The sequence below is a fragment of the Panthera tigris genome, chromosome C2 (assembly GCF_018350195.1).
Source record: "Panthera tigris isolate Pti1 chromosome C2, P.tigris_Pti1_mat1.1, whole genome shotgun sequence".
Classification (NCBI taxonomy): domain Eukaryota; kingdom Metazoa; phylum Chordata; class Mammalia; order Carnivora; family Felidae; genus Panthera; species Panthera tigris.
The window spans coordinates 146,794,662-146,816,564 of NC_056668.1; the positions used below are offsets into that span (position 1 = coordinate 146,794,662).

Genomic DNA, 21,903 nt, shown 5'->3' on the forward strand with positions numbered 1-21,903 from the left:
TATAATTTTTTTTCCCTCTGTCTCTGCTTCTTTCTTTATTTTCTCCTTGTATCTCCCTTTTCTTTTCCACTGCCTCTACCGTTTTGCAGGTTCTGGGACTGCTGGTATGGACACTTATCGCCGGAACCGAGTACTTCCGGGTCCCTGCTTTTGGCTGGGTCATGTTTGTAGCCGTGTTTTACTGGGTCCTCACCGTCTTCTTCCTCATCATCTACATAACAATGACCTACACCAGGATCCCGCAGGTGCCCTGGACAACAGTGGTAAGGAGGCCTGGGGTGTTGTTATTGTCCATTGCCCGCTATGCAGGTTGGAACTTAGTCCTTCTTTCCTCAATTCAGTTGTCTCCCTGCCGGCAAAGCAGAGGGCAAAGCCAGGGAGAACCCAACACAGCAGATAATCTTTATGTTATTCTATTGTCTCTAGGGTGATTATACCTGAGTGTGAAACTGGGCATATGGGAAAGTCCAGGAATTTCTTCTTTTTTTTTTTTTTTTTTAATTTTTGTTGTTGCTGTTGTTGTTAATGTTTATTTTTGAGAGAAAGAGACAGTGTGAGTGGGGGAGGGGCAGAGAGAGAGGGAGACACAGAATCCCAAGCAGGCTCCAGGCTCCGAGCTGTCAGCACAGAGCCCGACGCGGGGCTCGAACCCACGAGCCATGAGATCGTGACCTGAGCCGAAGTCGGACGCTTAATCCACTGAGCCATCCTAGAACCCCCAGGAGTTTCTTTTAGGCAAAATAGCGGACCAGTTCTCAGAAGACTGAATGAAGAGAAGTTCAGTTCTTTATTAGTTCCCTGGAAAACAGGTACATCAGGGCCCCAGCCTTGGCAGATCTCACTTTCTTGCACACAGAGCTCTTTGATGTTGGGATGCATAGCGTGTACAGGATTAGAATGAAAAATGAAACTACTGTTAGAATAAATAGATGTCCTAACATTTGGAAGCAAGTGTGGTCAAGGGGGATTGGAGGCTTGTCCTGGCTCCAGGCACCATGCTGGGTGCAGGATAATCTAAGGGGAACATACAGTCTGGGGTGAAATAGATAAGAAAATATACCTTAGTGTGCACTGGCACCATAACAAAATACTACAGACTGGTAGCTTTAAATGACAGAAATTTATTTCTCACACTTCTAGAGGCTGGAAGTCTAAAACCAGGCATCAGTATAGTCTGATGAGGTTTTGGAGTAGTGGTGGTTCGGAACTGACAGCCAAGAAAAAATTCTTGAGATGTCTTTCATGCAAAAAAGGGTGATTTTTATTAAAGCACGGGGACAGGACCCGTGGGCAGAAAGAGCTGCACTGGGGTTGTGAAGAGTGACCAGTTATATACTATGGAACTGGGGGAGGTAAAGACAAAAGGGAAGCCTCCCAAAGGACTTTCATATGCTAATGAGGACTCCAAAGATCTAGGAGGACTGCTATTTTCAAACTAAGGTTGTATTCCCTCTAGTAAGACACTGACATTAGGATGGTCGGGGGCTCCTGGAGAAATGTTACCCACTGTATTTGCCTCAAGTATTTGTCAATGGACTGCAGGTTGCAAAGAAATTTAATTTTATCTGCTATTTCCTTCTTGCCTTTGTTCCCCACAACTATGGAGGGGAGGGGTGATATTAGGGACTCCAGGAAACTGAGTTTGTAAGGTTTCTGGAGATTAGGCTATTGATGAGATTGCCTTTTTCTTGTAATTTACATCCATCTTGTAAACTGATGGAGACTCAGTCTTGCAAGACTGTGATCTCGATCAGTTAACCATTTGTTTTTCCCTTTTCTTTGTTTTTGGGTAGACAGGAGAGCCTGAGGAATGTCACACATAGCCTACCTGGAGGGCGGGGGGTGTGCTAGCTTGTGCTTTGCCCTCAGCTTGCCTTATGGTCCCTCATCATAGCTGGTCTCTGGTGAGAGCTTTCTTTCATCTCTTCTTATAAGGGAGCCGATGCCATTAGGGGGATCCCACCTTCATGACGTCATCTAACCCTAATTACCTCTCAAAGGCCTCATCTCCAGATGGCATCACTCTGTCAATTAGGGCTTCAACATGTGAACGTTGGGGGACATAGGCATTCAGGCCATAACATTCTGCCCCTGGCTCCCCCAAATCTTGCCCTTCTAATATGCAAAATACATGCATTCCATCTCAACATCCCCCAAAGTCTTAACTCATTCCAGCATCAACTGAAATCTAAGATCCAGAGTTTCACCTATAAATATCATCTAAATCAGATATGCTGAGATTGGAGGTAGAATTCACCCTGAGGCAGAATTCCTCTCCAGCTGGGAGCCTGTGAAACCAGACAAGTTATGGGTCCCACTGGTGGGACAGGCACAAGATAGACAGTCCCTTCCAAAAAGGAGAAACAGGGAAGAAGGAAGGAGTGGCAGGTCCCCAGGCAAGCCCAAAACTTACAAGGCAAATTCCATTGGATCTTAAGGCTCCAGAATAAGCCTCTTTGGTTCAGTGCTCTGACCTCCAGGCCCACTGGGGTGGCATCGTCACCCCCATACCTCTTGTCACCCCCATACCTCCACAGGGTGGGCCTGCTCCTGAGGCACCAGGTGGAGATGTCCTGGCTCACACCAGGGAAGCAGCCCAACTCATTGCAACTGAGGAGCAACCAGCCTGTCCCCTGGGCCCGAAGATCTCTGAATGGCCTTTGGATGATTCATTCTTTGTTCTTGAAGATAGGCGCATATTCACAGCCAAATAGCTCTATCATTCTATCCTATAGAATCCGAGAAATTTGACAGAGCTCCTTTATTTTGTCCCATCTCCACCCACTTTCATTCAGACTGGCAGTGTTTCACGGGTATAATCCCTTACCTGTTTCTGACTTCTGCCTGTACAAAATTAGATCTGTGGTTTGCACCCATGATCTCTTTATCAAATGGTTGTTCGGCCACACCTCTGGTGTTCTCTTCAGAGCAAGCTTTCTTATTTTTTACAATATGGATTAAGCCAAGGATTTTCCAGACCATCAAGTTCTGCTTCTTTTTTGCTTAACGGTTTCTTTTTTTTGTAAGTTTATTTATTTCGAGAGAGAGAGAGAGAGCAGGGGACGGGCGCAGAGAGGGGAGAGAGAGAATCCCAAGGAGGCTCTGTGCTGCCAATGCAGAGCCCAATGTGGAGCTCGATTCCACAAACTGTGAGATCATGTACCTGAGCCTAAATCAAGAGTCGGACACTTAACCAAATGAGCCACCCAGGCACCCCAACAATTTCTTCATTAATTCATCTGTTTCCGTTTGCATTTTACTACAAACAGAAGGAACCAAGCCTTGCCTTTCATACTTTGTTTTAAAAATCTCCTCATTTAAATATCCAGTTAATCCAGTTTTCTTGCTTGTAAGCTCTATCTTCCATGAAACAATAGAACCCAGTTCAGCAAAATTCTTTCCCACTTTATGACAAGGATCACCTTTCCTCCAGTTTCCAAAAACGTGTTCCCCACGTGTGCATTGAGATCTCTCCACAGTGGCCTTCAACATGCACACTTTTACTAAGATTCTGTTTGTGATTATTTATGTATTCCCTAAGAAGATGGCACCTTTCTCTCTAGCTCTTCTCTTTTCTTTCTGAGCCCTCACCAGAATCCCCTTCAACATCCGTATTTCTAGTATGCTCCTCAAAACTCCCCAGCCGTTACTCATTATCCAGTTCCAAAGCCACTTTCACATTTTTAGGTATTTGTTATAGCATCAGTTCCACTCCAGGCTCCAAATCTGTCTACCCCACTCTCGATACAAAGTCTGTATTAGAGTGCTCTAGAGAAGCATAGGCAATAGGGTGTGTGTGTGTGTGTGTGTGTGTGTGTGTGTGTGTGTGCGCATGCACACCCACATGAAGAGATTTATTAGAAGGAATTGGTTCACATGATTATGGAAACTGGGAAGTCCCAAGATCTGCTGTCAGCCAGCTGGACCCCTGACACACTGATGGTGTGGTTCCGGTCCGAGCCGGAAGGCCTGAGGACCAGGGAACCTGATGTTTCTGTTCAAGCCCAAAGGCAGGAAAAAAGACTGATGTCCCAGCTCAAGGCGGTCAGGCAGGAGCAGTTCTCTCTTACTCAGCCTTCTTGTTCGATTCAGGTCTTCAACTGATTGGATGAGGCCCACCCACATTAGAGTCTGCTTTACTCAGGCTGTAGATTTGAATGTTAATATCATCCAGAAGCCCTCATAGATAGACCCCGGATAATGTTTGACCAAATATCTGTGCATCTGTGGCCCAGTCAGGTTAACACAGAAAATCAACCCATCATGGTACCCTATGACATATAGCAAAGTGAAGGTATGTACAAAGTGTGATGGAAACTACCACCTCAGCTTGGGACAGCCGGGAACTCTTGAGAGAGGAGGCAGCATTTAGTGACATCTTGAAGACTGATCACACACATCCTGAGGGGAGCTCAGAGATAAAAGGTGAAGTCCCCTTTACCTTTGGAGAATTTATAATCTTTGTGGGGAGTTGGACTGGCTGCACGATTTAAAAAAACCAAAAAAAAAAAACCCAAGTGGTGCCACACGTGTGTGTGTACAAAACAGGGCTCAGAGCGATACTATCTTTTTGTTTGCTTATTTTCAACCAGTGGATCAAAAAACTATCCAGTTCCAAATAAGTGACTGATAAGCCAGATTTGAAGCATCGTGTGTAAGTGTGGTATAGACTGAAATAAAGCTAGCAGGCTTTAGCGGCCTCACTGCTCAAGTGGATCTGGCCTGGTTCTTTCTGGGAGCTGCTTTCAGAGTTAGCTAAGTTAACCCCCCCCCCCCCGCCACACACACACACACACACACACACACATACACAAATAATAGGTCTCATTTGATTGCACGGAACACATTGACGGACTCTTAACAGTCTCCCCAAATACGAACGTGAGGATTTTCCGTTATGATTCTCGGAAACGTGGGGCAGGCTCTGAAAGTAACTCCAGCCGAGGTGCCCGTAGCTGCCTGGGGCAGCCCACGCGGCCTGGTTGGAACTGGCGTCCTGCCTCGCTGGGTGGGCACCGGGAAGAAAGACTCATCTGGATGTGGGGAATCACAAAAGGTAGAAAGCACCTCGAAGTGACAGCCACGTGGGAATACGGGGAGAGGGCATCATTCAAGTGACCTGGAGGAACGGCAGGAATGCCGTTTGGGAGGACGATGGGTCTTAGAGGATGTCTTGAGGAAAGTACTTGTGAACTTGGAGGAAGAGGACTTGGGAACTGTAACGGGAGGGGCGCCTGGGTGGCGCAGTCGGTTAAGCGTCCGACTTCAGCCAGGTCACGATCTCGTGGTCCGTGAGTTCGAGCCCCACGTCAGGCTCTGGGCTGATGGCCCAGAGCCTGGAGCCTGCTTCCAATTCTGTGTCTCCCTCTCTCTCTGCCCCTCCCCCGTTCATGCTCTGTCTCTCTCTGTCCCAAAAATAAATAGAAAAAAAAAAAACAAACAAAAAAAAACCAAAAAAACGTTGGAAACTGTAACGGGAGAGCCAGTGGTTAAGATGCAAGAATGAGCAGTACCTTTAATTCCCCTTCTGCTGAGTCTCAATTCCTAGGCATGTTTTCTGTAGGTTCTTTTTCTTTAAATTTATTTTCTAGAATTTATTTATTTTGAAAGAGAGAGAAAGAGAGAGAGAGAGCACATAAGCAGAGGGGAGAATCCCAGGCAGGCTCCACATGGTCAGTGCAGAGACTGACGTGGGGCTCGAACTCACAAACCTTGAGATCATGACCTGAGCCGAAGTCGGATGCTTAATTGACTGAGCCACCCGGGCGCCCCTAGGCCAGATATGTTTAGAATCAGGATTTCCACCCCCTCAAATTTTAGAAAGATAAATAATCTGGTGCATTTACTGCGTAAGATCCTGAGTCTGGGGGCGGCACTTTAATCAGACACGTTAGCATTTCTGCACGAACACGTGCATTTTCCTGCAAAGAGGGGTAATAAAGACTGCATTGCCCCCATGTCAGTACAAGTCAGCTTTTGCTGCCAGATGACTTTTGGATTTACTTCTGGTTCTCAGAGCATTTGGGGAATCTGAGATTGCCAAGAAGGGATGAGCAGACCAGGCTTTCATCCACTGGGAACTTGGCTGGGAGACCAGCCCATGGGACATGACAAAAACCAGTCTCCTAGTTTTGCCTGTAGCTCTTTGCTTGATAAGGCATGAGCTTTGCACTGGAATTGACTCAATTGTAGGCATGTTTTCTGGGCCATATGAGTCACCCAGAGAGGCTGGGATGTGCTTTGTGACAAATCTGATTTGAGCTAAAACTTCAAAGCAATACCGTTTGTCCTCCTTGGGGCACTAAGCACCAGGACCTGCACAAATGCATTTTCTGAGGATTCATCCTCCACAGCTCATCCCCGTCGGCCTCGTTGCAAGCACTCTGAGCAGTACAGGGCAGAGGGCACAGCTTCCTTTTATAGGCAGTAGCGGCCACCATTCATGAAGCACCTACTGTGTGCCACAGGTCAGGCTGGGTCCTTCATAGATGACATCATTTCACCTCACACTAACTGCAAACACGGAGTGGATTATTTCCATTTTGCAGGTGAAGAAATAGACACCGAAAGGGTTTTGATAGCCAGGGAATGGGAAGCAGGTCCCCTGCTGCCAACCACAGCCGTCAACCCTGGAATCTCCTTGGTGGCCAGGGTTCACAAATGCCCTGGTCCTAGCCTTTGGGAAATCGCTGGAGCTGAGAGGACCTTCCTCCTCTCCACTGTGAAGGGATGAGGAGTTCTCTCTCCACAGTTAGGTTTGGTCAGTCGTGGACACCAGTGCTACATGGTGGAGGGCCAACAAGGAGGCCAGCTATTTGAGAGTTTTTATCTGTGTGCCTTTATTTGGGGGGGGGGGAGGACATTCTGTACCAAAGAGGGATCAAATTTCAGAAAAGAAGAGCCTCCCTCCACCTTATCCCAAAACGGAGTAGTTGGGAAACTTTGGTAAGACACTGTATTTGTTCTGGGTTCCCTGCGGCCCGGGGATGCTTTGAGAACTGGCATTTGAGTTGGTGGGGGGCAGGGGGGGTGCTCTAGGGTCTTTTCAGCCTGAGCAGTCTCAGACTCGGGTCCTGCTTCTCTAGAGCAGTGCGACCTTGTGTTTCGACGAAGCTCAGTGATATTCCAGAGGCTACCGAAGCTGTGTGTTACCATCCACCACTTCTGTAGCCACACGGATCTCTGTTCTTTAACCTCTATAGCAATCTCAGATCCTGGGGCACCTGGGTGGCTCAGTCGTTTGAGTGTCTGACTTTGGCTCAGGTCATGATCTCGCAGTCCATGAGTTTGAGCCCCACATCGGGCTCTGTGCTGACAGCTCGGAGCCTGCAGCCTGCTTTGGATTCTGTGTCTTCCTCTCTTTCTGCTTCTCCCCTGCTCACCCTCTGTCTCTCTCTCAAAGTAAAAAATAAACATAAAGGAAGGAAGGAAGGAAGGAAGGAAGGAAGGAAGGAAGGAAGGAAGGAAAAGAAAAAAACAATCTCAGATCCTGATTTCTTTGCCCTTCTTTTTTCTTTCCTCTCTCCACCTGTTTTCACTAGTTTCCCACTCCAGGCATCCCCCATACATATTTAATTTGGGAGTCCTAGGAAGATGGTGTGGGGGGAGGCGGGCAGGAGGAGTTTCCACACTGAGGTAGCAGGAATGGAGGCTGTGATTACCCAGCAGGGGGGAAGAAAGCCCTTCCCTGCTTCTCTCCAAGGGAAAGAGAGCCTTGGAAAAATGGATTGGGCCACACTTACTAAGGGACGGGGACACATATCCTCAGGGAGTCTTGTCACCACTCCCTCTCCGGCCCTTCACCCACCCAGCAGTGGGGACAAGGCCCAGGGCCACTGTCAGGGCAGTCCTGACCAGGCTGGCCTCTGCGAATGCTGTCTCTGTCATCTCTCCCCTTGTGTGGGGACTGGACATGCATGGGCACCCCCAAATACTTGTTTAAAGACATTCGTCACAGTAGCCATTTGTGACCCTGGGAAAACTAGGAACGTGAAATGCCCATCGATAGGGGAAAGTTAGATTCTAAGGTATTTGTGTTATGACAACAAATGAGGTCATCTGTTTGGACAGGCATGCAAAATTGCCCTTGGTATCTTTTTCAGTGAAGAAAAAAAAACAACACCTCTAAGTTTACATAACTCTATGACTCCTTTTGTATAAAATTGGGTGTTTGTTTATATCCCAAAGGAAAAAGCTGAGGTGAAAAAAATAGACTGACTTTTTACTCCAGATTCTTGTATCCACACTGGATTTTGTTTGGTTACCATGAATATGCATTACTTTTAAATTTTTTTCTTAAGCATGTTAATGTTTCGAATGTAAGGCATGACTAGTTTATTAAATAAAAATAAACTTAACCACTACCTGTGGAGAGGCCACAAAGTGAAAACTAAGGTCCCCCACTCCTCAGAGGTAATTACCTTTAGCTGTTTCAGTATTAAAAATATGTATGAAGAGTCCTTTATTTGGCAGATAGCAAATGTATAAAACTCTGGAGGTAATGTGTAATTGAAAAAAAAACTTGGGGGAGGTGCCTAGGCAGCTCAGTCGGTTGAGCATCCGACTTTGGCTCAGGGCATGATCTCACGGTTTATGGGTTCGAGCCCTGCATCGGGCTCTGTGCTGACCGTGCAGAGCCTGCTTGGGATTCTCTCTCTTCCTCTCTCTGCCCCTCCTCCATTTGTGTTCTCTCTCTCTCTCTCTAAATTAATTAATTAATTATAAAAACTTTTTGTAATGCACAAATGTGTTTCTGGACCCAGAAAAACCCCACAACCAGCAAACATAATGAGTCATCCAGGGAAATCACGTCTTCTTGGGGACACATTTCTATGCAGATGAGCATCAGGGGATACCCTGAATCCTGGACTACCCTTATCGTAAAGGTTAATCTCATTAACCCGGAATAATATAAGTGTGGAGGAGGCAACAGGGATACACAACCCACCTCAGAATGCTAGGACCTGCATCTGGAAAATTCTACATGCCTTTCTTTCCCTAAGAAGAAAAAGATATTGCTTCCTCCCCTTGCCCCTATTTGTTCCTGTCTCTCTGAATTCCTGAGGGAGAGCTGTTAGACCACAGAGGATCTATTCCTTGAGAGCCACCTTCTTCCTACCTGTATAAAGCTTTGGTTTCTGCATCAGTTTTGCCCCACCCCACCCCCTCCTCTCACCCTTGTTCAGATAGGATCAGGTTTCGCACATTTCACAGTATGATTTCCTAGAGTTTAAATATAGCTGAAAACCAAATACCTCCTTGGATTTACATATCTGTCTTCTCTAAGAATAGGAAAAAATAAGGTGAAGCCAAGGGAAAGATTAGTTCCCAAAGGGCTCTATTAATATGTATAATCTTCTTTTTAGTTTGAAGAACTTGTTGCTAGGGTTGAGGAGTTCACCTAAATGTCCCGCCCTGCTTAGAACAGGGAAATGGATCAGCTCGCCTGCTTTGGGAAAGGCTGTCTCCCAGCTCTGGGTCAGGGACAGGTGCTGAAGGGCTGTACCTGCTGGGGCCATGGGCCAGGCAGATCTTGCTGGGGCCCCCAGCTACCTGCCTTCCTCAGCCAGTAGGTCGCCATGGCTGAAATCTGGGTGAAGCAAGGATTAAGAGCAAATTGAGAGAGAGAGAAGTGGCTGAAGGGATGAGCAGGCAGCCTGAGTATCTTGGGGGACAGGTGAGGGGTGTCTGTTTGTATTGTATATAAGCTGGTGTTAAGCCCTCTCCTCCTAGAGGCCCTGAAGAGCTGCTTCGGGGGTGGGGGGCACCTGGGTAGCTCAGTCGGTTGAACATCTGACTCTTGATTTTGGCTCAGGTCATGGTCTCATGGTTCATGAGATTGAGCCCTGTATTGGGATCTGACAGCAAGGAGCCTGCTTGGGATTCTCTCTCTCTCTCTCTCTCTCTCTCTCTCTCTCTCTCTCCCTCTCCCCCTCTCCCTCCCCCTCTCCCTCTCCCTCTCCCTCTCCCTCTCCCTCTCCCTCTCCCTCTCCCTCTCCCTCTCCCTCTCCCTCTTCTCTCCCTCTATTTCTGCCTCTCCCCTGATTGCACATGCTTGTGTATTCTCTCTCTCTCTCTCTCTCTCTCTGTCCCCTTCAATAAAAAATAAACTTAAAAAAAAAAAGCCCTTCCCAAGCGTCCAGATGCACCCTTTCCACACCTGGCATGCGGTCCTGGCTACTTCTCAAGTCCAGAGGTGCCCAGACCTTCCACACTCCCTGACCACCCCACCCCTCTGTCTCTCCCAGGGTCTGTGCTTTAATGGCAGTGCCTTCGTCTTATACCTCTCGGCTGCTGTGGTGGATGCCTCTTCTGTCTCCCCGGAGAGGGACAGCCACAACTTCAACAGCTGGGCAGCCTCATCGGTGAGTGAGCCCTTTCAACACCACCACCCCCCCCCCCCCCCACCAAACCTCCATGGTCAGGATCACGGTCTCCTCCTCCCACTGGGGCTGGAGATCCAGGAGGAGGCCCAAATTATCTGCAGGAGGGGGAAAGCACCACCCACAGTTGTGACACACTGGCCATTAGCTTGTGGTTTGAAAGCATCGAAAATTAGTGGGGCCTCCCAACGGCCTGAGGTGCACAGAGGCTAAAAGACCCAGCTTGAGTGAAAGCCAGATAGTTTGGAACAGAATAAGTATTTGAGGGAGGAAAGCTATTTGTGGCCGTCTAAGAATAATTCTACTGACTACAGTTCAAGTGGGGAGACAGTTGCAAAACAATGAGCACACTATGATTCTTTTTTTTCTTTTTTTTTTTTTTTTTGAGAAGTAGAGATGTTTGTTTATGCACTGGGAATGCGGAGGAAAGTACACAGTAACAGAGGTTCCTTCCAGAGACTGTGGCTGGGTGACGAGGGGAGCGGCCTGAGGGGCTTCTGCTTTGTGATGTATATATATACACACACGCTTCTGTATGGTTTGCATTTCTAAGCCATCGTGTGTATTGTTCCTCTGGTTGTAAAACTAAATCTAGAAGTTTCTTCGAGATTGGCCTTAAAATATTCCATCCCCCAAAGAAGCCATTGGCAGGGGAGTGGGGGGCAGTTAGACAGGAATGCCAAAATGATAGTGTGAAGGCTGACTGATGATAATATAGCCATTCATTATATTCTTGTATTTATATTTGAAAATCTCTACTCAAACGTAGAGAGTGTGGTGTGCGTGACATTAAAAATCACAAGCTTTGGGGCACCTGGGTGGCTCAGTCAGTTCAGTGTCCGACTCTTGGTGTCGGCTCAGGTCATGATCTCACGGTTTCGTGAGTTCAAGCCCCGCATCCAGCTCTGCACCGGCAGCGCAGAGCCTGCTTGGCATTCTCTGTCTCCTCCTTCTGCCCCTCCCCCACCAGCACCATCTCTGTCTCTCTCAAACTAGATAAATAAACTTAAAAAAAAAAAAATCACACGCCGTAGCAGCACATGGCTCAAGCTATCCTACAGCAAGAATCCACCGGAACTGGGCAGTAGCTGCCCCTGAAGAGGGGCCTGCATTTTCCCTGCTCCCCATTCGTACCACGTGGGTTCATCGCTTCCTCCTACAAACTCGACTCCTTTATTTAACTGATCGTATGACAGTCTGAGGTTAAGCCCTGGTCTAAAATTGCCTGTACTAAATTAGGAATTGATGTGCTTTTCTCGGATGCCACCCCACCATAGTCAACCCAAAGTGAACAGCCTGTGGTTATTTGAGCAGAACTACAAGCTTTCCAGATATGTTTCAAAACAAAAAAAACAACCAAAAAAAAAAAACAAAAAAAAACAAAAAAAAAACCAAACAACCAGCATAGCCAGAGATCATTTCAGAAGGAAGGTAATTGAACCAATAAAGCAGTTTTAGATGAGGAAGCCTGGAGTTAAGGGATGCTGTGAGTGCCTGATTCAATGGAGGCGAAATGATAACTTTTGCTAATTAGAATGTGCCCTAAGCCCTCTTTCTATTATGCTTTGTTTCCTGTAGTTCTTCGCCTTTCTGGTCACCATCTGCTATGCTGGGAACACATATTTCAGTTTTATAGCTTGGAGATCCAGGACCATACAGTGATTGGCCATTTTGAGAATTAAAAGGGAGGGAGAAAACACGAAGAATCTCCTTGTAAAAACGAAAACAAAAAACCCGACAAACTGTAGGTATGATGTATATTTCCAGAGAATTGTATTTGACTAATGTTTTTATATACCTAGTTAAATTTGCTCGTGGCAGTTTGTTACAATTAAACTGGATACTTATCTGCAGCTTGCTGTAGCTTGTAACGAACTCTTCAATATCTTGCAATATCTTGCGGATGTCTTCACAGACCTTATTTTCTTAGACAATGTATAAATAGATAAATTGCTAATATCAAGACTGTGTCAAGTTTATCAACCTAACTTTTCAAATGCCAGAGTCTTTTCTGATTAAATGTTTCAAAATCCCCGGGTAAGGTGTCTGATTTGAGAAAGGAGACCTGTTACCACAGCCTGAGCTGGGGTGCTGTGGATGCATCTTCGCCCTCACGGACTGTCCAGTTGCAACGTTGCCCAGAGACCCTCGTCCACAGCCACTGGACCAGGGTGGCAGGAGAGACCCATCTCCCCAAGCCCGGGGATCGTCAGTGGCCATGATTCTCATCTGCTAACCAGAGGGCCCAGAAAAAGCACCTAGTGAAACTCTGGCCTTGCAGTTCGTTAAGATGCTCACCCTACGTGGTGCTGCTGAGTGCACGGACTGATGTGCTTGCTGGTGGCATTTTTTCCTGACACATATTAGAATTAGTGCATAACCATGAAAATAAGTACTTGCGTGTCCCTTAAGATACTCACTGACCGCAGGGACTCACATACCCTACGTTGTGGAAAATACCTGACCAGAAGTTCTCCAGAACGACCACTTTGTGGCATCGTTGTTAGCTGTCTTCAGAACCCCAGGCAGCAAGGCAGATGCGTGTTTAGAGGAAGTGTGTTCAGTTAGGATGGTTCTTGCTGGTAAGGCAGTGTGCCGTGGGTGATTTTTCAACACGAGCTTCTTTTGAAAAACAAAAAACCACAGAAGCGTTAATATGGTTGATGACAGTGAGCCGCGTTAGCTTGCGCACTCTGCGGACGTGACCCCCGGGGCCTCACTCTTCTGCTGTTGTTTAGCAGTACTGTTTGTTTCTGTTGTGAGTCGTCTGCTTATTTGGTCCGTCCTCCTGTTTACCTGTAAGTTCTGATCCAAGTTCTGTTTGCCTCTGTAGAGGAGAGGTGAGATTTCTTCAGTGTCCAACACCCACCACCGACCTTTGAAAGGAACAATGAAGAATGTTCCCGGGTTCTGGATCCAAAGAGCTAGTGGGGAGACGGGGACCGAGAATAAGGGGAGTGTAGGGGACAGGTGTGTGGGAGTGGGTGAGGGTTGGGGGTACCAGAGGCCACTCTGAGTCCGCCATCCAGCGAGCTGTGACAGTCGGATTTTAGCAACACAGACCCACAGGTGATCAGCGCTCAATCCTTGGGGGGCTGCATTCCTGGTCACCCGCAGGACAGCCTCCGACTCGCTGATTTTGCAAGAAAAGCTGAAATCACTAGTCAGAATGTGTTCCTCTCTGTCTCACACTCACAGAGGCATATTCATCCTCTGTGTACTGGGTGTTTTAAGTACTTGGTATTGCAACCAAAGCTCGACAAAAGGCAGAAAAACTAGAACTTCCAGATGCGTGTTTCAGGGAACTTCTGGAAACAGCCATCAAGAAAGAAGCCTGGGAGCGCCTGGGTGGTTCAGTCTGGTTAAGTGTCCGACTCTTGATCTCGGCTCAGTTCGTGAGTTCGAGTCCCACATCGGGCTCTGTGCTGACAGGATGGTTGCAGGGAGCCTGCTTGGGATTCTTGTGCCTTCTGTCTGCCCCCCCCCCCCAAATAAATAAATACACTTTTTAAAAAAGAAAGAAAGAAGTCTGTTTTATGTCCTCACCACCCACTGTGGTGTGTGTGTGTGTGTGTGTGTGTGTGTGTGTGTGTGTGTGTGAGATCTCTATCTATAATCATGGCCCCATTTATAGGTAGCAGCTTCTGGGGTGAAGAGTTCCATAACCCACTTTGGAAATATTCTCTGTAAAGACTACAGCTATAGGTCTTTCTTGAGCCAGCAGCCCCAATGAGATCTATTTCTAGAGAATAGTACTCATTTGTTTCCAGGCAGGAGTGCTTGTTGTCTTTATTTGTGGCTTTTCAGGAGCTTGACCCTTTGTGTCATCCTGAGAGTTTGCCCAAAAACAAACACAAAGCAAAACCAAGTATCTATTTTTTTAACTGAAAGGAAATTCTTATTTCCTCTTTTGAATGCTGACTTTGTTCGTGCACTTTTTAGTGCGGGTTTTGGGACAATACAATGATTCTCTGCTGTTCAGATGAAGCTATAAGTTTTTGAACGGCTTCCATTTTTCTCTTAAGAAAGAAAAGCCACATGCGATATAGCAAACATCATAAAAAGAATAGGTTTCTGAGGTTTGAAAAATATTATTACAAGGACAGGATACAGAGTGCTTAAACTATTCTCTGGCATAGGTGGCCACCAACCGCCCTCCCAAAAGCATCACGTCCTCTTTGATGGAGCTGGGTGGGTTTTGAGTTTGATGCATTTACCCACTTACGGCAAATCAGTGACATGCTTTAGGCAACCAGTCTCTCTCCATTGCAGTGTCCCAACTCATAGCCCCCAAGATACGTAGCCAACATTTGAGAACTACAAGAAAACCCAGAGACAAGAAGGTTCAATACCGTTTATTTTGATACATTTAAAAGTTGCTGCTTTCTTAGAAAAATCCCCCCAGGGTATCAGCACACAAAAGAGTTTAAATACATAAATACATAAAGTTATCTCTGCACAGGGCACAGATATTTGAAAGTACTAACTGAAGGGGCTCCTGGGTGGCTCAGTAGGTTGAGTGTCTGACTTCAGCTCAGGTCATGATCTCGTGGCCCGGGAGTTTAAGCCCCACATCGTGCTCTGTGCTGACAGATTCTGTGTCTCCCTCTCTCTCTGCCCCTCCCCGCCTTCTCTCCCTCAAAAATAAATACGCATTAGATTTTCTTTAAATACTCACTGAAGCTACAGCCTTGGGTAGAAAATCAATTAAGAGTTTGTATTTCTGTCCCCTAGACAATTATTATTATTATTATTATTATTATTTTTTTTTTTTTTTTTGGGACAGAGAGAGACAGAGCATGAACGGGGGAGGGGCAGAGAGAGAGGGAGACACAGAATCGGAAACAGGCTCCAGGCTCCGAGCCATCAGCCCAGAGCCTGACGCGGGGCTCGAACTCACGGACCGCGAGATCGTGACCTGGCTGAAGTCGGACGCTTAACCGACTGCGCCACCCAGGCGCCCCTAGACAATTATTATTTTAATTGAAAAGATGGATTTTTCACAGAAAAAAAAAAAAAGTTGGGCATGTAAGGCCAGGGGCACAGGAGCAAACACATACCGTGTAAGATGACAAGTTAAGAAGCATTTGTTAACTTGGCCTTGCGTAGAAGTTCTGACCACGGGCTTCTGCCAAATGTGACTTGTAAGCAGATGGCAGTGAAGGAAGGTGACAGCTATGTCCATGGTGTTGAGAGCAACGAGGAAGATTGGAGTGAGTATGGTTACAAGGTAGGGGGTAGGTGAACTTAGGTGTTCGATCTAGAAGGTGTTTGAGGGAGAGTAAGGAAGGTGAGTGGCAAGAAAGTTGTTGGCCAGGGACACATTGCATTTGGAACGTATGTGTTGGGAAAACTTGTGTGTCCATGGCAGACGGTATTTTTTTTCCTAGAATATTCAGAATAATTCTAAGTCCAGGCTGCAGTGGACCTTGTCGCTGCCTGGCCCACACCTCTGGTTATCTGTCCTAGTTCTCCGCCTCTTGTTATCTGTCCCTGCTCTTGTTATCTGTCTTAGTTTTTATTCAGTAACCACCCACCCACTCATGCCCCAGCTTCCTGGGGGGAAGGGGGCTTTGCCTAAGCTGCTTCCACCCCCTGGCCACACCGATTGATTGGTTCAGGGATAGGCATGTGCCCCAGGGCTTGGCCGTTGTCAGAGTTCTGAGGAAGTAAGTAGGCGGGGAAATTGTTGGTAAATATCTTGTGACCACAAGGGGGAGCCAGTCATAGGACGAAGGTGATGGAAGGAAGAGCAAAGAGATGGAAAGAAACTTCCTGGTTACATCGTTGAGTCACTGAATCCTCTCAGCCCTGAATGCTGTCAAACTCTGGGCTTTGCAATGACATGAGCAATGACACTCACTTTGCCTAAACTAATTCCTATTACTTGGAACGGCACATATCCTAACCAATGCACAGGACATCCTGGAACGTGGCTTTCGAGCAAAGGCATAACACCTTGGTTCTGCTTTACTTTCTAATAGTCACCGCAAGGCCCTAAGAAGATGGTAATAGTGCTGCTGTAAGTCCACGTTAGTTCCAGTGCTTTTGAGCAACAGAAGGGTAGAAAAAGAAAGATTTGAGAGTCCACAGGAGAGAGTGACTCAAGCCTTCCTGAAGCTATCGTTGAAGGATGGTGATAACATGAGGGCGCCTGCGTGGCTCAGTCGGCTGAGTGTCCAACCTCAGCTCAGGTCATGATCTCACAGTTTGTGAGTTCAAGCCGCACGTCGGGCTCTGCGCTGACAGCTCCAGCCTGGAGCCTGCTTCCGATTCTGCGTCTACCTCTCTCTCTCCCCTTACCTTGATTGTGCTGTCTCTCAAAAATAAATGTAAGACATTTAAAAAATTGTTAAAAAAAAAAAAAAAGATGGTGATAACATGGAAAAGTCTTAGAAAGAGAAACAGCAGGGGGATGGGGACTCACAGAAATTTTCATGACCTGGCTTGGTCATGACCTTGCAGTAGGAAGGCTGCGTGTGAATGCAGCGTGAACAGCCTGGCCTCTGCTCATTTTAACTTATAATGAGAACTCTACCTTTTGTCTGAAAGACAGTAGTCATCCATGAGAAATGGCTTCCTTCTCTGGAAGTAAGTTGGCCATTAGTACCGAAGAACACTGAGCTTCTAAGAGTGAGGATTAGGCCTCAACTCTTGACAGGAACAAGGTACATACTTTTCCAGTTAAAACCACAATGAGATGCTACATCACACCCTCCAGAAAGGCCCAATTTAAAAAGACTGATGGTACCAGGTGTTGACAAGGTCTCGGAGAATCTGGACTTCTCATTCATCGCTGGTGGGGCTGTAAAACGGTACAATTATTTATAAAGTTAAACATACACATGTGATATGACCCAGCAATTCCATTCTTCGATATCTACCCAAGAGAAACATGTCCACAAAAAGACTTTTATGCAAGAATATGCACAGCTGGCTGCATTCATAATTGGCCCAAACTGGAAACAACCCACATGACTATCAAACAGTGAATAAACAAACTATGGTATATTCTCACGATGGAATGCTACTCAGCAGTGAAAAGGAGCAAACTCTGGACACATGCAGCAATGTAGATGAGTCACTGAAATATTACACTGAATGAAAGAAGCCAGACCAAAAAACATATGTATAATGTTTGATTCTATCTATATATGAAATTCAAAAAAAAAAAAAAAAAAGCAAAACAAATCTATCACGATAGGAGGCCAATCAGCAGTTGCCTGGGGTTAGAGGTGGAAGAGATTAGCTAGAAAGGGACACGGGGAAATGTTCTGAGGTGACAGGAACAGTGTGCATCTTGATTATGGTGGGGGCTGCATGCGCATATGCATTTGCCAAAATCCACAAACTATTTACTGAAGATGGTGTGTTTTATTTTATGTGACGTATACCTGGAGAATGCTGGTTTTAAAAGAAAAACACTGTGGGGCATTTTGAAATGTCCTTGTGGCTCCTGTCCCCTCTGCCCTGCTGTCTCATGATTCACTACCACCCGTCTCCCACCTGGTCTGTGGTCTGTTGCAGAGGCGGGCATTTTCATGTCCATCTTCCCTCTGGAGCTCAGCACAGTGTGCGGAACATAGTATGTGTTCAACAAATGTCTGCGGCGGTGAAGGTGCTGGGAAGTTAATGCCGGGTCCCAGGAGACCTTGAAGGAGTAGCTGGTTTAGAAGACAAGCCGAGGGAAACCAACAGAAGGCAGTTCTGAACGTGGGCCGTGACAGTAGTGCCGTCAGAATTCGAGACTGTTGAAGAAATGTCAGAAAGCACTTAATAAATGAGAGCTGCCAAGCGATTACTGAGCTAGGTACCTGGGAAAACACGCAACTAGCTGATTAGTTTCTGGAAAGCACAAATGAGTAATTGCCTAACAACTTCTAACCACTTAATGGTAACAGTGTTGGGTTGAACCGTATGAAATTGCCAATATTTGACTCTTTGGCCTACAAAAATGTCATATGAGTCAACCTACGATTTTATACTTGACAAAGCACTTTCACACATGGCGTCAGTTGGTCCTCAAAAGAGCTTTGCCTTAGCAGGCGTCAAGAGCTCCATTTATCTGATAAGGACAGTTGAGGCTTCGTTAAGTATCAGCAGTTTGCCCAAGTTTACACCATGAGTAATTGGAATAGCTTGGGCAGATATGCAGGTTTCCTTGCCCCTGGTCTGCAGCCCCTCTAGCCTAGCCGACTGGAAACATCTGTAATGTGAGGAAAAGAAGCAGGTGGAAACGTTACAGGCTGTGGGGATAAAGCGGTACAACATTTTCGGAAATCTGTTTGGCAATATATATGAAGAGCTTAAAAATATTCCCTTGGATTTGGGGTTGCTTCGGTTAGGAGCCTGAGGTCACGCACGAAGATATTAATCCCAGTCTTATGTATAATAGGAAAAAAAAAAAGAAAGTTCAGGGCACCTGGGCTGGCTCACTCAGTAGAATATGCAACTCTTGATTACAGGGCTGTGAGTTTGAGCCCCTCATTATGGCATAGAGTTTAATTTAAAAAAAAATTTTTTTAAATACATACACACACACACACACACACACACACACACACACACTGCATCAACCTAAAACCCTAACAGAAGGAGAATGGTTAAATAAATAAGTCCATCTAATGAGCCTTTAGAAATGAATTCACTCCAACCCACCCCCTCCCAAGTTTATTCCAAATCAGAGTGGGTTAGCACTGCCATTAATGATTTAACTTTGTATTTTTAACACATTTCTCAAGCTGTGCTGAACTGTGGTTGCTAAATTGGTTATTAAATTGAAGATCAGTTGTTAAAGTGCTGTCTTTCTAAGAATACATAATAGAGAAAAATAAATTGTGTATGAACACACAAATCAATGTTCCCACGGAAAACTGTGTGAGGAATTCTTATTAGAACACATTTAGAGTCTAACTTGGGGTTGACAAAAGGCAGAGCAAACTAAATTGTAAAGAGTGGTGGGATCATGGGGTGATTTTTATTGTCTTTGTTGGTTTGAATTTCCCCTAATTTTCTATAATGAGCAGGAAATACATTCATCATCAGGAAATAACAAATATTTTTAAATCAGAGACAAGAGAAGGCAGTGGTTTCAGCAGGCTGGAAAAACCAGGATCCTCGTAACTAGTGGGAAAATGAACCTCTTCAAGGCCCCCTTATAAAGGCAGACAAATGACCAGGGCAATTGCATGAAAACTATGCAGGGAACTATACCCATTATGTTTGTTTCCTTTTGAAGGGAAGCGTAGTCATCTTTGGCCATCATTTCTCTCGTTTATGAAAGATTCCATGGATAAAGTAGGAGAAAGAGACTTTCCCCTTTCTTGCTCCCCCTCCTCCCTACCCCTCCTCTCCCCTCTATTCTCTTGGTAACTTCATAGAAAGAATACTGATTCTGGTAGAAAACATTGGCATAAAATCAAATCGTTCCTTATATTTGTACGTTGCTTTATTACCTAAGCCAGGTGGTACCCGACCTCTTCACAAAGAGAAACACTGAGGTTCAGACAACCTCGCCTGTGGGCAGACCAGCAGCCAGAGTCCCCTCTCATTCCAAAGGTCAAGCAGACAAAACCAGGACCTTTATGCAGACCCTCCACTGCCTAAGGGGATGGGGTGTCTTCTCCTGGTCCCACCCCTCCTAAATGCACAGCCCTAAGGCATGGGTGAGCCACTCTTGAGCAAGTTATAGCCCCTGGGGAGTATTCATATAGCAGATTGTCTACAGGAAGCCTGCAGGCTACGTGAGACCTGGCAAACCCACCGGGATGAGAGAAAAGTGTCTAAGGCCAGGATTCACTGCCTAATTCACTAGATGTCACCATGCTCACATTGGCCCACAGCAAACCTTCTCTCCTTGCCGTTCGTATTGGGGCAAACATGAGTGGCTATCAGTCTGCTCAGTGACAATCCACCGTATGGTGGTTTTTCCAGAAACACACTGGGCAGGAGGAGGAACTAATAAGGAGCCACCTGTGCAATTCAGTGTCAAATTCTCAACTGCAGGCTGGAACCAAGGACAAAATGGCTTGAGTGGGCCAGCAAGTGCTAGCAATGTTTCTTGTCCCTCAGTTATGCACAGACCTCTCTTTGGGTATCTGAAGGACGTGGGACAAGGCATATAAACTGGATGAGGGGGGCGCCTGGGTGGCTCAGTCGGTTAAGCGTCCGACTTCAGCTCAGGTCACGATCTCGTGGTCCGTGAGTTCGAGCCCCGCGTCGGGCTCTGGGCTGATGGCTCAGAGCCTGGAGCCTGCTTCTGATTCTGTGTCTCTCTCTCTCTCTGCCCCTCCCCCTTTCATGCTCTGTCTCTCTCTCTCTGTCTCAAAAATAAATAAACATTAAAAAAATTTTTTTTTTTAATTTAAACTGGATGAGGGTTATGAACCAAGAGGGCAAATATGAACCAAGGGCAGCCCCAAGGTTTTTTGGGTTTTTTTTTTGTTTGGGTTGTTTTGTTGTCTTTCTCTAGGTCCTGGCTTAAAATGCTGTTTGCACCTGTTTGCCAGTGCCCTAACCTGCCAGGCCCAACCACCTTTCATGCCAGCCTATTTCACATCGCACTACCTCATCCCAAATGCCCAAACAGGCATGATATCATTTAGTCTAGCCCCACAGAAGCCCTGGGAGGAAAGCAGCATCACCTTCCACTTTGCAGATCTGGAGATGCTTGGTCAGAGTGGTTCCGAGGCTCCTGGTCTCCAAGATGCGTCTTCTAACTCTGAATCCAGTGCTCTTTCCACACTACTCTTTTCTTGAACCCCTAAATATGTCTTCCCTCACTTTTCCCCCGTTTTCAAATAGACGGTTTTTTTGTGTGCACCACAGTAACGCAAACGGAGCATGCGTGTTCACTCAGTTTTCATTTAACAGTGAAATTGATCTGACCTGTTTCATGAGAATCACAATTATTCTTGGGCTGCATGGCAATTAAACATAAATAAATGGTACACAGTTTTTCCACTGTCAAATCTAAAAATGATGAAGATGCACCATTGTGCACCGGGCACTACGATTGGTGCTGAGGATGTCGGGATAAAGGCAAGAAGAGTCTGCATGCTTCGGAGGACTTGCTATGTGCTAGGCATGGTGCGGAGAGTTGCCCGTGCCTTAATTTATCTAATCCTCATGGGAGGCATGGCAGGTTGCGTTTTTGAAAGATGGCTTGACAACGTCACCCTGCAATGTCCTCATCAAATGGTGGAAATGATCTTACCACCCTCTAAAATCCGGGCGGGTCCTGTGAACTCATTGACCTCCAAGATTATGGAGGAATATTCTTTAACTGGCCTGGCATCTTCCTTGTCCTGCCTCCTGGGATGCTCACTGCCAGTGCTCCCTCTCAGAACCCCGCTGCCATGCTCTGAGAAGCCCAAGCCACATAGAGCGGCCACATGCAGGCACTCCCTTTGACAGCCATAGCTGAGCTCCCGGTCAACGGCCAGCATCAACTGCCAGACATGTGAGAGAACCTTCTAGGACGTTCAGCACCATCAAGCCTTCACGTGACTATAGTCCATCT

General features: G+C 46.3%; 1 protein-coding gene across 3 annotated transcripts in view; it reads left to right on the forward strand.

Moving 5' to 3' along the window:
- CMTM8 (CKLF like MARVEL transmembrane domain containing 8) overlaps nucleotides 1–13,776 on the forward strand; it is a 107,654-nt gene extending 93,878 nt beyond the window's left edge. For all 3 annotated transcript variants that reach the window (XM_042956453.1, XM_042956454.1, XM_042956455.1), the window contains 3 exons: nucleotides 90–263; nucleotides 10,248–10,364; nucleotides 11,961–13,776. In XM_042956453.1, coding sequence (XP_042812387.1) covers nucleotides 90–263; nucleotides 10,248–10,364; nucleotides 11,961–12,044 — 375 coding nt within the window. In that variant the 3' untranslated portion in view covers nucleotides 12,045–13,776. The remainder of the gene's footprint in view (nucleotides 1–89; nucleotides 264–10,247; nucleotides 10,365–11,960) is intronic.
- The last annotated feature ends 8,127 nt before the right edge of the window (nucleotides 13,777–21,903 follow it).